This window comes from Myotis lucifugus, unplaced genomic scaffold, assembly GCF_000147115.1.
Source record: "Myotis lucifugus unplaced genomic scaffold, Myoluc2.0 scaffold_53, whole genome shotgun sequence".
NCBI lineage: Eukaryota > Metazoa > Chordata > Mammalia > Chiroptera > Vespertilionidae > Myotis > Myotis lucifugus.
In genome coordinates this window covers 2,544,369-2,560,445 of record NW_005871101.1, presented here as the reverse complement: position 1 = coordinate 2,560,445, position 16,077 = coordinate 2,544,369, and the positions used below count along the sequence as shown (strand labels likewise).

The 16,077-nt window shown below is 41.6% G+C and overlaps 1 protein-coding gene across 1 annotated transcript in view; it reads right to left on the bottom strand.

Annotated features, from left to right (window-relative positions):
- LRRC31 (leucine rich repeat containing 31) overlaps positions 1–13,568 on the bottom strand; it is a 34,961-nt gene extending 21,393 nt beyond the window's left edge. The window contains exons 1-2 of the mRNA XM_023753903.1: positions 13,506–13,568; positions 1,708–1,962 (exon numbers count right to left, since the gene is read on the bottom strand). Of these exons, the coding sequence (XP_023609671.1) occupies positions 1,708–1,897 (190 nt within the window). The 5' untranslated portion in view covers positions 1,898–1,962; positions 13,506–13,568. The remainder of the gene's footprint in view (positions 1–1,707; positions 1,963–13,505) is intronic.
- Positions 13,569–16,077: the final 2,509 nt, after the last annotated feature.

Below are 16,077 nucleotides of genomic sequence, written 5' to 3'. Positions count from 1 at the left end.
CATGGTTTCAGGTACTCATTAACCATGTTCCTGAAGCTCCGAACAAGACTTTAAAACAAATGCCAACAACTTTCTGCTAGAGATTGTCTTCCTTTAGAAGTAGACTTTCACTCCCTAGTTACCAAAATATATTTAAAATACATTTAACCTATGTATAGGTAAGATTATATTATTTTAGGTATTTCATACTAATAATTTGATGGAAGTGAGGATAGGAATAAATGAAACAAGATTGGCTGGTAATTGTTAGCGAGGTGATCATGGGGACTCATACTGTTCTCTCTACTTTTGTATATGTTTGCATATAAAGTTTAAAATGTTTTTAAAATTCATTTAACCTAATGGATAATAAATTGGTGGTATGTATATGCCATCATATTGCCAAATAATATGATTCCGACTTTGGAGAGAGAGTTGGCAATATTTATTTTCATAACCCTCGAATATATAATTTTGGTTCTTGAAATGTATACTTTTTTAAAAAGCTGAAATTCCATGAAGCAGGGAATATGGGAGAGGGAAAGCCAAAGATAATCACTGAAGGGTAAAAAAAAAAAAAGGAATTTATTAAGTAATTATGGCATATGAATGTAATGGAATATTATGCAGCTGTTAAAATTATGTATAGGAACATCATGAAGCAATGTAGGAATTAGCAGTATAATAATATGTTTTAGAAGTAGGATCACTGCTTCATTCAACTCAAGAGGGATTTGTAGGCTATTATAACTGCAAGAGATACCTGTTCTAGCCCCCAGCTGCCTCACTGACTTGTCTCTACTCCTCTCCCTCTCCCCACCTCTCACCCTGAGGCAGCATCCCGGACTTCCCGGCTCCCTCTCAAACACTCTGGGCTCAGTCCCACTTTGGGCCTTTGCATTTACAGTGCCCTCTGCCTGGAAAGCTATTCGCACATTTATCTATGTGGCTGGTTTTACTCATTCCTTCTACGTGGCTGACTTTATTTAGCTCTCTGCTCCAGTGCCACCCAGTGAGAGACTCCTTTCCTCCAATCCTGTCTAAAAGAGCACTTCCATCCCATCACTCTCTACTTAGCCTGCTCTGCTTTTCTTCACATCACTTATCAGCACTGAAATGGTATCTGCATTTGCTTCCTTGTTTACATAAGGCCCTGCTTTTCATGGCTGTATTTTGAGCACTTACAAAATACAGTGGCAGGCACATAGTAGGAACTCAATGAATGGTTTCTGACTGACCATAAATGCATGCACACGAACAAAAGACTGAAAAGAATCTTGAAAAAATGATCATTTGCCTGAAAATGAAAGGAAATCAGGTATTTTCTCTACACCTTTCTGTAGTATTATAATAATTTGATAATTTAAAAGTAAAATTAGCAAAGTATTTAAAGTATTTAAGTAACATTTATATATATATGTAAGCCTAATATGTGAATTGTCCCAACAGGTGTTCAACTGGAAGACCGATCGCTCGCTATAATGTGCGCTGACCACCAGGGGGTGGTGCGGAACGAAGGGAGGCCCTGGCCAGCAGCCAGAAGGCCCTGATTGGCCCTGATCACCGGCCAGGCCTAGGGATCCTACCCATGCATGAATTTCGTGCACCGGGCCTCTAGTAATAAATGTTTAGACAGAGACTCATATTAGGTTTAGTTTAACCCAATGATCTCCAGGGGAAGACATTATTCTAAGAAACAAAGAACTGACAGCAGTCAGAACACCTTACCAGTGTCTAAAGTGGCAGTCTTCTGTGTCTCATCGCTGGGCTGGGAATCAGCTGTTTTAAGGTCATTGCTCTCGTTTCTGTTTTCCGCTTCGGAGGACCTGAGTTTTGAGCCCCTGAGGAATTTGTTGACAAATGACATCCGGGGTTTGGTTTCTCCATCTGAGGAACTTTTCTTCCTCATTTGACTCATGGTCAAGTTGAAGGAGGTCTTTCTCAACAAGACATCTTCTGGTTGTTTTCTGTTTTCTAGGATTTCTGAGAAGAAAATAGGACTGTCAAGTCTGGGTGGAATCAGAACTTCCCTATGCGGGCTTTGACTTCTCCCTTTCCTTCTGTTTTTATTACTGGTAATGTTTAACATAAAAAGAAGAATGATGTAACCCAGAATCCGGGAGCCAACAGATGGTAGCAGATGTCAATCCAAAGCAAATTTGAGTTTTTAACGTTGCCCTGTTTTATTGTGAGAAATACGGGTCATTAAACACCACTTTGGCAAGTGCATCAAATGTGTCAATAGATTTTAAAGTTCAGCAGTCAATTAGCATTACCTTCTGAGAAAGTCAGTGAAAGACGATGTCGCATGCCAATAAGCTGCCTGGACCTTCACAAAACTTTCACCCAGAGGAGCGGGCCTTCAGCGTCCCCAGCCTCCTCTCTCTGCACACCGCTTCTCTTTCACTTGGCATTTTTACTCCCTCTACTCCAGCCCTGTACCACCACCCATTAAAAACACCTCGGCTGTAAAGAATCCATCCATTCCCTAAACAGAACCTACTATGGGCCAGATATTATTTGAGATTCAAGAGATTCAACAAAGAACAAGACACAGCTCACGTCTTAACCTGGTGGGAAGATAGACCTGTGTGCCAATGAGGACACAGGGAGAAGGGCCATCAGCGAGGAGAGACCCAAAGAGTCAGAGACCCCACAGTTGGACTAAGCCTGCTTTGGAGAACAGACTTGGAGCAGTGAGCGACATTGCCTGGGTATTAAGAACTAGGAGTTAGCTAAAAAAAAAAAAAAAGAGAAGGCAAAGTGTCCCAGGCAGAAAAAACACACAAAAAAAAACACAGAGGCTCACTGTTTAGGCGTGCAGAGTCTAGTGGTTGGCTCCAGGAGTGAATTCTGGTTTTTAGGGAGCAGGCTATGTAAGGGGGCTGCAGGTAAGCGGAGGGTCTGGTGTAATGTAAGGCTGAAGATTCATGAGGGTCACTCTGTTACCTCCTGGGATTTGCTTGCATTTTAAAGGTTAAAGACTTAAACTAAAGGGATAAACCTGTAAATGGAATTTCAAATTCTGTTCATAGAATTTCGATCCTGTTCTTGGACCAGGGCCTAACAGTCTTATATTCATCAAATGTTCATGACTTTCTTGCTATACAGGAGGTATTTCTGTAAGACTATGTTTCAGAATGGTTCAAGAAACGTTTTACACAGGGACTCCTAAAAAAGACCTTGCAGAACCCACCTTCACATCTGGGGGATGGATGTTCCATACACCTGGAGTACTCCTTTAGAGGTCACAGATGGGCATCCGTTTCTTTTTACATTTTCTTTCCAAATTAGATCAGGGTCCACTCAGCCCAGGTTTACCCAGGAGGACACAGCAATAGGTTGGAAGGTTGCCCCAGAGCTGACCAGAGCCTCAGGGGGAAAAAAGAAAGAGAGAGAGAGAGAGAGAGAGAGAGAGAGAGAGAGAGAGAGAGAGAGGAAGGAAGGAAGGAAGGAAGGAAGGAAGGAAGGAAGGAAGGAAGGAAGGAAGGAAGGAAGGAAGGAAGGAAGGAAGGAAGGCCTTCAGCTCATGAACCCAGCCACAACCTGCAGCCCCAGCTGCCCCACTGAGATTTCACCGTCACCCTACAGGCCCTTCTCCTTCTGCCCCAACCCAAGACTTACCTCCAGGGCCATCTTCACTCAGTTTCACCTTGTGGAGGCATACACAGCCATTCTCTGGAGAGCCATCCCAGGAAATGGTTTCCCTCCGCCCACCCTCACCCCCTGAATGCACTGACTCTAACTCCTGCGTCTTAAGGAAACACTGCGGGACGGTGCTCCAGGATGTGGTAATTTACCCAAGTGAAACCCCACCCGGCTGGGAGGCCCAGAGTCCACTGCGGGCAGAATGGGAAGGGCCGGGCAACCAGGGAAGGCGAGAAACTGCACAGGACTCCAGGGATCAGAAGAGGAAACCAAAGAACGGTGGGCAAACTGGGGAGGCAGAAAGGAGAGAAACACAAGAGAGGCTGAGAGGGAGTGAGAAAAGGAGCAAGGATGAGGAAGGCAGATGTGTGAGCACAGGGGTAACAGCATCAGCAAATTTCTTTTTTTAAAAAATATATTTTATTGATTTTTTACAGAGAGGAAGGGAGAGGGATAGAGAGTTAGAAACATCGATGAGAGAGAAACATCAATCAGCTGCCTCCTGCACACTCCCCACTGGGTATGTGCCCACAACCAAGGTACATGCCCTTGACCGGAATCGAACCTGGGACCCTTGAGTCCGCAGGCCGACACTCTATCCACTGAGTCAAACCGGTTAGGGCAGCAAATTTCTTAGTATTCAGTATAGGAGGGCACTATGCTCACACTTAGGGAAAAAAAATTGCTTCCGAAATATGTTTAGGAGGTTGCTCTTTGTATACAAACTTCAACAAGTGCTCAGGTTTCCCATGCTAATTCAAGCTTTAAGATCAGCTCACACACAAACCTCTTCTCTTCCCCTTTGTGAAGGCAAACCCAACATGACCACCAGACTACAGCAGCTAAGTACTGGGGGTTTGTCTCTTCCCCGGGATCAGGAGCATTTACTCGAGAGCCCTCTGGGAAAACGAATGGCTGGCATTTCAACTCAACTTCACAATGTTAGTTGCTTTCAATATTTACAGTATTATCAGTAGGTAAGGTTATTTGTCATGGAATGCCAAGGACAATAAAATATTTCTTGCACTTAAGTGGTTTTTGTTTATTTATTTTTGCAAAAGTGAGAATACCTTTCCTTTCTTTTCCATCCTTAGGTTTGGGCTTAAGATACACTTAACATTTTTGATCCTGCCCTTGCCAGTTTGGCTCAGTGGATAGAGCATCGGCCTGCGGACTGAAGGGTTCCAGGTTCGATTCCGGCCAAGGGCACATGCCTGGGTTGCGGGCTCGATCCCCAGTGTGGGGAGTGCAGGAGGCAGCCGATCAATGATTCTCTCTCATCATTGATGCTTCTATCTCTCACTCCCTCTTCCTTCCTCTCTGAAATCAATAAAGAAATATATATATTAAAAAAAAATTTTTGATCCTCTTTCAGAGTGAGTCATATTTTCAGTGTTGCTTGGAAAAGGGAAATGCACTTTGTTTTTGAAAAGGAAGAAAGTCCTGCACACACTACACGAATGAACCTTGAGGACATTATACTAAGTGAAATAAGCCAGTCACAAAAGGACCAATACTGTATGGTCCCATTTCTAGGAGGTTTCTAAAGTAGTTAAATTCATAGAAACAGAAAGTAGAATGGTGGTTGCCAGGGCCTGGGGGGGAGGGGGGTGAAGGAGGGAGGAGACAGGGTAAACAAGGAGCTATTTAATGGGTACACAGTTTCAGTTTCACTAGATGAAAACGTTCTGGAGATTTGTTGCAAAATAATGTGAATGTACACTTAAAGATGGTTAGGAGCTGTGCATTTAAAAGTGGTTAAGGTGGTACATTTCTTATGCCTTTTTTAAAAAACCACCACATAAAAATACATATGTAAAAGTATATAAAGTGATTCAGAGGACCAGGGCTCTAAATGAAAAGAAGTTTTAGGAATACCTTAATCAGTTTCTGCCTTTATGTTCCTTTTTATGTATACACAAGTGTGATTTTTTAAAAAAATCCATGCTTAATTATGTCTAAGTAGGTTTTAATAAGTATAAAACTCCTAGGCAATAAAAACAACTTAATCCAGTCACTCTGTTCTAAAGCATCTGGTGGCATTCAGTGCCTTTTTAAAAAATGTATCTTTATTGTTGAAAGTATTACAGATGTCCCATTTCCCCCACTGACCCCTCCACCTTCCCCCCAACCTTCAGCGCACTACTGTCTGTGTCCCTGGGCATTCAGTGTCTCAAGTTATATGTCTGATGGGCTGGGTTCAGCCCTATCCAGACTGTTGTCTTGAAAATGCATTATTATAGATCTATTCCTATTTCTATTAATACTATTATTCTCAGTTAAGTTAAGCAGAAAAGGGAATTTATTAAAAGGATAGCAGAACTTCTATTAAAGGGACAACACAGCTGAAGATGCCCACTCCTTTTGAATCTATTTAAACAATGATTAAGGGATTCAAAATCACTTTGTTAATTTGAAAGGATAAAAAGAACTAGATAGATGCCAGCATAATTTTGCAATCTACAGCATGAGGGTGAGTTAAACGGACTCTACACTAAAATGCCTGCTAAGGTTGGGGGAACAAATTTTTCAAACTTCAGAACCCCAAAAGGCTCAGTAATTGAACCAATGATTATACCAGGCAGCTCTGAAGGAGAAGGTTAGTATGGGTGGAGCTGAAAACAGGACGATTAGTTAAAAACTTGTAAGAAGTTAAACTATTAAATTCCGTTCCTCAAGCCAGGGCAGCCAGAGGAGACTGCCTTTTCCCCATCCTGGCAAAAGACAGAAAGTTTCTTTTCAGGGCAGGTTGAAGCATAGAGGATCTGGTCATGTTTTGAGTACCTTATTGGGAAGGGAGGTTAGGTAAAGTCTACCTATTGAACCATGAGACCCTTTCTCATTCCCCTTTTGATTCCTCTCAGAACACAATGGCCACTAAGCTTAACCACCCTCTACCACCACCCAATGAAGTTTTGTGGGAGGACACGACTAGGGTGTGTCCTAAGAGAAAAGACCTACAGATAATAACTGTTGAGAGTCCCTCAACTAAATGAAGTCCTGCATATATAAGCACAGAGCTCCCAATATCATGCCAAATTCTATATATGCGTGAAGGTCTGTCTGGGATCCCAAGGTAACAGGAAGAAGACAGAGACCAGTGTTCAGTGCAGGATCGTAGGTGCAGGCAATGCCCTCCTGGCTTCCCCACAACCCCTACCATTTAGTCCCCGGCATCTTCATTCAGCCATGCATCCCTTATTGTGCAGTGAGCTATCAGGGAGGACATAATGGCAAACCTGCCCATGGGATCCTCAATCCTGTTTTCGTATGCTGGGCCTCAGTTGTTTCCTGCAGTGAACTTTCTCCTTATCGAGAAGTTGTAACACGAGGAACATATCCATTTGAGCTCAAAAAGTCAGCAAATGAGTTAGATGCTCTCAACATTTTCCTACCCTGGATGTCACTGAAGTATGGTACTTATTTGCTTTGTTTAACAATAGAAAGATTACTTTGATTTTCTAAATTGTATAAGTCATCCCATTCAACTGAATGCCTATTGATTGTAATGTGACTATCCCATTGATTGTGATCTTACTGGTTATCGAAGCACATTCTTCTGTACCTGGGAAACAGGACAGCACAATTATCCTAAATTGTTTTAGTGGCCACAGATGGTGCGTTCCAGTTGACTTAGTGGTCCTAAGACCAGGACAGTGCAATTACTCTAAATTGCCTCGATGGCTCTGATAATGACTTCCTGCCAACTCAGTGGTTCAAGACCCGAGGGCTCTAGATAATGTGTTCTTGTCAACCCAGCGGTCCCAGATGATGTGTTTCTGTCAACTCAGTGATCCCGAGGCCCAAAACTGTAATTAACATGCTTAATTCTGCTTCTGTAAACTGCTTTTTTTGTGAGCCAGGTTCCTCATTCCGAACCCTGAGATGTAATCAATACCTTTGTAATTTTTGCCTATATAAACCTGAAGTTACGACCATCTTATCGCTATGAGATTTGGGAATGACCCCTCATCGTCCCGGATTGCAATAAATGTGACTCTTTAATTCGACTTCTTGAGGCGTCCTTCTGTGATTCGCGGGGCACATTACAACATCACCCCCCCCCGCCATGCTTAGCATTCTCAGAACATCAAATCTCACACAAAAATCCTGAGAATCGAAGGTCCATCCTGATCATGAAAGCAGCTAAAGAGAAAGGAAATGTAAAGACAATTAGAGTTGTGAATATACTGCCCAATTAGTCACAGAAAGTAATATAGGCCCAGAGAGGTTCAATATATCTACCCTCCTCTGATCCTTAAGCTGGATGCTTAATGTAGCTAATTCCAATAGCATTACTTATGCTCCCTTTTAAACAGTCTGGAGCAAACTACCTTATAGAGCAGCGGTTCTCAACCTGTGGGTCGCGACCCCTTTGGCGGTCGAATGACCCTTTCACAGGGGTCACCTAAGACCATCCTGCTTATCAGATATTTACATTACGATTCATAACAGTAGCAACATTACAGTTATGAAGTAGCAACGAAAATAATTTTATGGTTGGGTCACAACATGTATTTAAAGGGCCAGAAGGTTGAGAACCACTGTATAGAGGAACTTAATGAGGCATGGTTGATGGCCAGTAAGTATAGTTTGAGTGCATACACTCCATCTTCCTGTACCAAATTTGTTGCATCTCTATCTGAATACCTGTTTCCATGATTGTTTTTGCAAGGGAAGATAGTTTGGAGAACTGGCCACCGGTTCTTAAATGCTTCTGCTTGGGAATAACATGCACCATTTCCACTAACATTTTGTTGACCAAAGCAAGTCATGAAGCCACCTACATGCAAAGGGAGATCAGGAAGGGGAAGAGGACTTCAAACACTGGTCTGCTGCATCCCCCTACCACAAGAAGCTGGCCTAAACATTAATGTTGGGTTAAGGGGACGCATTGATGATTCCATAACTAGTGACGTGAGTTTTACTTGCTAAAGCAAGTGCATTGTATTCTTTGCTCTGAGGCGTATTTTTCCCTTTTCATTTTTATTGTGATGTTCTCTACTGGCTAATGTGCATTCTTATCTTGGCAATCCTAAGCTCAGGGCTTTACCAGAAATGTCCCCGTGAAAAGGAACTTGAGGTCAATAGCAGAATTTGCTTACTCAAGCTGGCTCATCATCTATTCAGTGCCTTAATGAGGACAAGCAGGTTGAGTCCCTTTGTTACACATGAACTGTAGGTTTGCTGTTGCTCTCATTCATTTGCCTTGAAATTAGCTGCTCTTGGAGCTCTGCAGAGCGGGGCCTGCATCAATCATCAACCACACACTCACTCAACATCGGTTACCTATCATTCCTTTACCAGGTATTGAGAAGTGCAAAGAAATACAACTCATAGCTCTTGTCCTCAAGAAAATAACCTTCCAGCCGAGGAAACAAGATATAAACCTACCAAATATTACCATGTATGTTTCCATACAATATTGGTGGTCAGGCAATAAAATAATTTCAAGAAAGCTCAACATAAGGGCTCGTGTAGTCAGGGTCTTTGAAGAATGTGGAGGGTGAGCTGGGCGTGGATGGTGGTGGGTGTCAGGGAGTGGAGTATGGATCTCCCTTCTAGGCCTGCACATTTCTAGGGAGAGCCTGACAGAGGAGGAGGAGAGAGGAACCAGATCAGCAACAGTGATGGAGGAGAGAGAGCATTGAGGGATTTGGAAAGTATACTGCCAACGTGGTGGGAGAACTATTGAAAGCAGAGCATGCATGCCCCGGGTCCAGTCATCTCAGTCTGACTTCCAAGTCTCCCCCTAGGTCACAATTGTACCTGGGGTTCCAGAAATTTTGCATCTTCTAGGACAGGGGTGGGCAACCCTTGGCACGTGTGCCAAACATGGCACGCCAGTAACTTTTGCTGGCACATGAAACCCTCTCTTATAATCTTCCATTTACAATTTTTTTCTTAATATCGACTTTTTTATTTTTCAGATAAATTCAGTGTAGGTGCATCTTAGATAAATAATTTTACATAACATGTATACATTAAAAAATAAATGTATTTTTCATCATCATATACTGTGTTTTTGTCGCTCGAATGAATTTTATTATTTCTTCAAGGTTCTTCACATACGTACACCTTAAGAGATATCAAGTAGGCATAACATGTTCTCAAAAAATTAGGGTTGGCATGCAGAAGAATTTTGAGTCAGAGATTTTGCTGGTTTTGGCACACACTCACAAAAAGGTTGCCCACCCCTGTTCTAGGAAGTCTAGCATTTGGATTAATAGCAGAATTCCACTCTCCACATTAGCCATCTTCGTGTCCCATCTGACATCCCTATTGGAGTCACACACTGTCACTTCTTTGGCATTGAAGTGTGACAATACGCATTGAGTGTCACCAACTAAGGAAGTTTACCCACGCCTTGGGGTCCAGAGATTTACTGGGGCCTCATCTAAGAGGTCATCTCCGGTTCCAGCCCTCAGGAGGTCAACTGATACCGTGTAACTAAAAACCCAGAGCCTATGTCACAATGTCACTATCTGACTGGCCCAAGACCCCAGGCAAACGGAAGCCCTCCTCTCAGGAAGCCGAGGACAAAGGCCAGAACTCTTTTGGTGGTAAAGGTTAGATTCTTTACTACACAATACCAAAAATGTAATCAATTTCATGAGAGTTTTCCAGGGACACATATAATTATTAATGTGCAATTGCTTTCCTGAGAAAGTTATTTTAATCACACACCATGGGAACAACCATCAATGTGCTCAATAGCAAAACAAGTCCTTGACCGCAATGGCCTGAATTCTTTAGATCCAAACTTCTGTCCCTCTAGTCCCAGGAAAGCCCTCAGGATATAAACCACCTGCTTCTGCACGACACTGACAGGACCAAACTGCACAGGGTTGAATGGAAACAGACAATCTGAAAGAACTCCGGGACTGCGAGGAAGGAGGGATTTTACCATCGGGATCTTGCTCAGGTGGCTCAAGGTCTCCCCCAGAGAAGAGATTTTGGGCCAACAAAACCCCTTTCCCCGAGGTCCTTGATGTGAAAACAATTTCATAGCAATACTAAGATTTTATTCATTTTACTCATTCTCACATCCTCATGAGTGTACAGTGGAGTTCTCCTGAGGCTACGTGACATCTGGTGTCACAACAGATTAATGAAGAAGCAGGTAGGAGAATCCAGCTGTCTTAAGCCAGGCATTTCAGAGATTGGCAAAAATGGGAAACAAGGCCATTCTTCTCACTAAAATTTTTAAAAAATATATTCTTCCTAAAAATGTGTTATTTATATTAACATGCAATGAGTTCATTCCTTTAAAAACTAATTGATAAATATTTTTTTTGAATTCTGGATTTTAATTTCTAATATATTAAATGTTGATATACAAGTTTTTTGAGGCACTCAATACATTTTTAGGGCAAAATGGATCCTGAGACCAAAAGAATTTGAGAATTGCTGGTGTAAGGGGGAACAGCAATGACTTTGAATGGAGACATCCCTACCACTACTAGCCTCCTCTCCACACGTCTCCCTTCAAAGCGGGCGCGCGCGTGCACACACACACACACACACACACACACATCAATCAAACTCCCTTTTATCTCCTACTTAAGGGGGAAAAAAGTTCAATTTAATAAGTAAATATTTTTTATAAGTAAATATTAAGTGGCTTAACAAAGCAACTAAAAGAAAAAAAATTCTCCAACTAAATAATGAAGGTGGAAGAAAATAGAATATGTCACTCCAAAATATGCCTCTTTGAGATAAAATTATTTTGAGCTGAAGGCACAGTTCAAACACAGCTTAATAGACACAATAAACACAGGAAAAGCTCCCTTTACACTTTGCTTTTTCTGCATAAAATCAGGACATAAATTCTCCTTTACAGGAGATGATTCTAGACCAGGGGTGGGCAAACTTTTTGACTCGAGGGCCACAATGGGTTCTTAAACTGGACCGGAGGGCCGGAACAAAAGCATGGATGGAGTGTTTGTGTGAACTAATATAAATTCAAAGTAAACATCATTACATAAAAGGGTACGGTCTTTTTTTTTTTTTAGTTTTATTCATTTCAAACGGGCCGGATCCGGCCCTCGGGCCGTAGTTTGCCCACGGCTGTTCTAGACTCTTATCAGCCAAGAGATGGCACCAGAGGAATTTGCAAACAAACCTCACTTTATTAGTTCCCTCCTGCATATTTACCTTCCCATAGTTTGCTGCCACTGGAAACCTAAAACTGCCTTCCTTCACCTGCCACTTCTCTACAGACAGATTGTTCTTTGTTGAAAATGCTCTATATAAGCAGGAGTTCTAAACCACCTTTTCTAGTTACTCTTTCTCTTTCCCTGAGCCTCTCCCATGCTTGGATGAGATCTACAGGTTAACAAACTTCTGTGCATTTTTATTTTATTAATATGTCTTTGTTACAGGGATCCCAACTGAGAATCTAGAAGGGTAGAAAGAAAGATATTTTCCTCTCCTGTAAACATATGTAGTTTCAATATGGGAGCAAGGAAGGAAACACCCAAAATAACAACTAAATGCAAACGACTTTCAGATCATTTTGGTGTTATGTTATGTTTGCAAGCATACTCAAATTAGCTGTATTTGGACATTCAAAAATTTCAGTTTTCTATTAGCTTAGTTTTGAATATATATAATTATTTTCTTTTTCTTCTCCAATTTTATTAAGGTATATTTTATTATAAAAAACTGCACGTATTTAGAATGCATTATTTGATGGGTTTTGACATATATATATATATATATATATATATATATATATATACTTGCGAAACCATCAAAAGATAACAAATATATTTGTCATCCCCCAAAAAAAGTTTCCTCATGCCCTTTTGTAATTCACCCTCCACTTCCATTAATCTGCTTTCTGTTTGTAATAGTTTGCATTTTCTAGAGTTTTATATAAAAGTATGTACTCTTGCAAAATTATTTTGAAATTTATTTAATTTGCATTTGTTTTCAGTTTATTGCTGAGTAGAAGTCTATTGTATAGATTTACCAAAACTTGTTTATTTATTCACTTGTTGATGGACACTGGGTTGTTTTCAGGTTTTGACTATCCTATCTAATAAAAGAGTAATATGCAAATTAACCATCACTCCGACACAAAGATGGTGGCGCCCAGTCCTCTCAGCCCCTCTGGAGTCCTCCAGTCCCGGGGGGTGGCTGCTGAGAGCAGGACCTGCTTGCTGTCACCACGGCGACCTGGGACTGGCCAAGCAGGCCCCACAGAGAGCAGAGAACCACGGGGAGTGGGCCTAAGCTGTCAGTAGGACATCCCCTGAGGGCTCCCCGATTGGAGAAGGTGTAGGTCGGGCTGAGGGACCCCCCTCCCCGCCCCTCCCTCCTTCCGTGCACAAATTTTGGGCCTCTAGTTGGAAATAAACCTGTGTATATTTGTGTACAAGTCGGGGTGAATACATGTTTTTATTTCAATTCAATCACATGTGTGTTTAACTTCATAAGAAGTTGTCAAACTTCCAACCTCTTCTCCAACATGATCACACCATTTCACATTCCTACCAGTGGTGTGTGAGAGAGTCCCAATTATTCCACATCATTGCTAACACTCAGTATGGTACGTCCTTTAACTTTTAGCCAATGAAAAGTATGTAGTGATAACCTGTTACTTTTTCTCTACCTCCTGACAGCCGTATAATATCAGTTTTCCTAATTTTCTAAATATTATTCATCATTCGAGACCAAGCGCATATATGGTCCTTCAATGAAGTATTAAGCATTTTAAATAACTAAATGAGCCCTCTATTTGTGCTGATAAGGAAAGTCTCTAAGATATATTAAGTGAAAATAGTAATGTCTATATATTACAGTGCTTTCTATAGGCCAAGCACTGTCCTAAGCATTTAATAGAGATTAGCTGATTTAATCCTTCTACCAATCTTAGAGGCAGGTACTCATATTTTCCTCCATTTCAGGGGTCAGGAACCAGCATCAGTGATGTGTGTCCATGGTCATACCTGTAATAAATGACAGAGTCAAGACTGGAACACAGGCTCCAGAGCCTCAGCTGTTAAGAGTTCTACAATACTCTGGCTCCATGTGTCAAGGCACAGAGCAGCTACGAAAGGGGGAGGAAATATATATTCACATGTATTTAAATGTGTATAAAAGATCTTTGAAAAAATACACCAAAGCACAGTAACATTGATGGCCATTGTGGAGGGAAGTTGAAGGAAAGGGGAGAAAAGAAAATCTTTATTATTTTTTTTAATATATTTTATTGTTTTTTTACAGAGGGGAAGGGAGAGGGATAGAGAGTTAGAAACATCGATGAGAGAGAAAGATCCATCAGCTGCCTCCTGCACGCCCCCCACTGGGGATGCGCCTGCAACCAAGGTACAAGCCCTTGACTGGAATCGAACCTGGGACCCTTCAGTCCGCAGGCGGACACTCTATCCACTGAGCCAAACCGGTCTGGCAAGAAAATCTTTAGAATGTTGAACCTTGGGAATATATTATTTACTAAAAATAGCAAATAAAATATAAGTAATAAAAATACAACTCATGAGTCCAACTCCTTAGTCCAACTTTCTTCCAAAGTGCTTCCCAGATACTCAATTCCAGATCCACATTACCCAACAACTGATATTTGGTTGTTGCCTCATTTTTTATGTAAGTCATCTTTCTCTACCAGATTATAAACTCCTTGAATGAAATACCCGCTTCATACTTAAAAGTCTTGGAGTTCCCTGCAGTGCTTAGCATAGTACTGGACATTAGTAAATGCTTAGCAATAATCTGTTTATTAACTGATAAGCCTGTTCCCAAGAGACTGAAATCCTGGCCCTGAGCCCACTTTCTGTAGCAAGCTGTCTTTTGTGATGAAAACATGTGGGACTGGGTCAGCCTAGGCCAGTGATGGCAAACCTTTTGAGCTCGGCATGTCAGCATTTTGAAAAACCTTAACTTAACTCTGCTGCCATGTCACATATAGACATTTTTTGATATTTGCAACCATAGTAAAACAAAGACTTATATTTTTGATATTTAGTTTATATATTTAAATGCCACTTAACAAAGAAAAATCAACCAAAAAAATGAGTTCACCTGTCACCTCTGACACGCATGTCATAGGTTCACCATCACTGGCCTAGGGGGAACACCAGGCACAAGCTGATCAGCATAAAAAGAAGAACTTGATTTTTGAGAGAGAGAGAGAGAGAGAGAGAGAGAGAGAGAGAGAGAGAGAAAGAGAGAGCGAGCCCTAAACCTGGGCATGTGCCCTGAACGGAAACTGAACTGGTAACCTTTTGATGCATGGGACAACACTCAACCAACAAAGCCACACTGGCCAGGGCCCAAAAACCCTTCCCTGAAAAAAATTGAAATTGAAAAAAATTGAAGTAGACATCATAGGAAATAGAAATCATTTGCTGGATTCTCTGCAAGAGTTTTATCATTTGAAAGTTTTTACTTTTTAACATAATGGCCAGGGCTCTGTCACCTTTTCAAGGCCCCACCAGGCCTCTAACAACCTAATCCAGCTGGGAAATCGAAGGGAATGGGAAAACGCTCCATGATGATGTAATGATCTATTTGTGCCCTTTTTTTGGATAGTTCGGTGATGCTGAGCATTTGAAGGACTTTAGTTAGCCTCCCAAGGTGTTTTAACAGCGAAGCCGTAAGGGTGGGAGGTTAATGCCACATAATGGAAGAGCCAGACAGTCCTCCTTGCAGGTGAAGGTCATTGTGATAAAATAGGGGCTCTTCTGGTTTCAGCGCTGGCCTTTTGATTCCGTTTTGAGAATTGAACTTGGGCGATACATCTTTAAAATAGGTCCTACAATGGGTGAAACGTTATTTTTCAGTAATTATGGGTGGCATTACTAAAACAGGGCTTAAAGGCTCACCTAGAAAAAATAAATCAGGAAAGTCCCCTCATTGGAGGAGGCTTTCACCCACAAGTCACCAAGTGGCTCTGCCTGGGTCCCTCCAATCAATAGGAAACACAACTCACACAAACTGTTAGCAACACGATGGTGCCCTGCTCCCCAGGCGTCCTGCGTTCTGTAGGGCCAGCCATCCCTGGACTCCCCGGAATGACTACCTCAGAGTAAAATTTCAGATGATAAACTATTTGGACGTTTCTATTTCCCTTTAAAGACGCTCTCAGTCTCTCAGGTCCTTGCAGCTCTTAACTTTCTTTGCTACAACTGCACACAATGAGCAACGTTTCATGTTTAGATTTAGAAATTGTCAAGAGAGAAATTTCATTTTTTCAAATTTGCTTTGAAACTTTTTACAAAAGAGAGGCAGGGAATTGGGGCCACCGTGTCAAAGCCAGATGCCGTTCTGACTTTTTTTTTTTTTATTGTTTTGGAGAACAAAGGTTTGGCTTTTTGTTGGGAACGGCCGAGCTGATTTTGTGTTCAGATACACTGAAGAAATAACAACAGGTTTCTTGCATAGAGCACCGTTACTTCCAACACCAGCCTTTCTGTCTGATGTTTT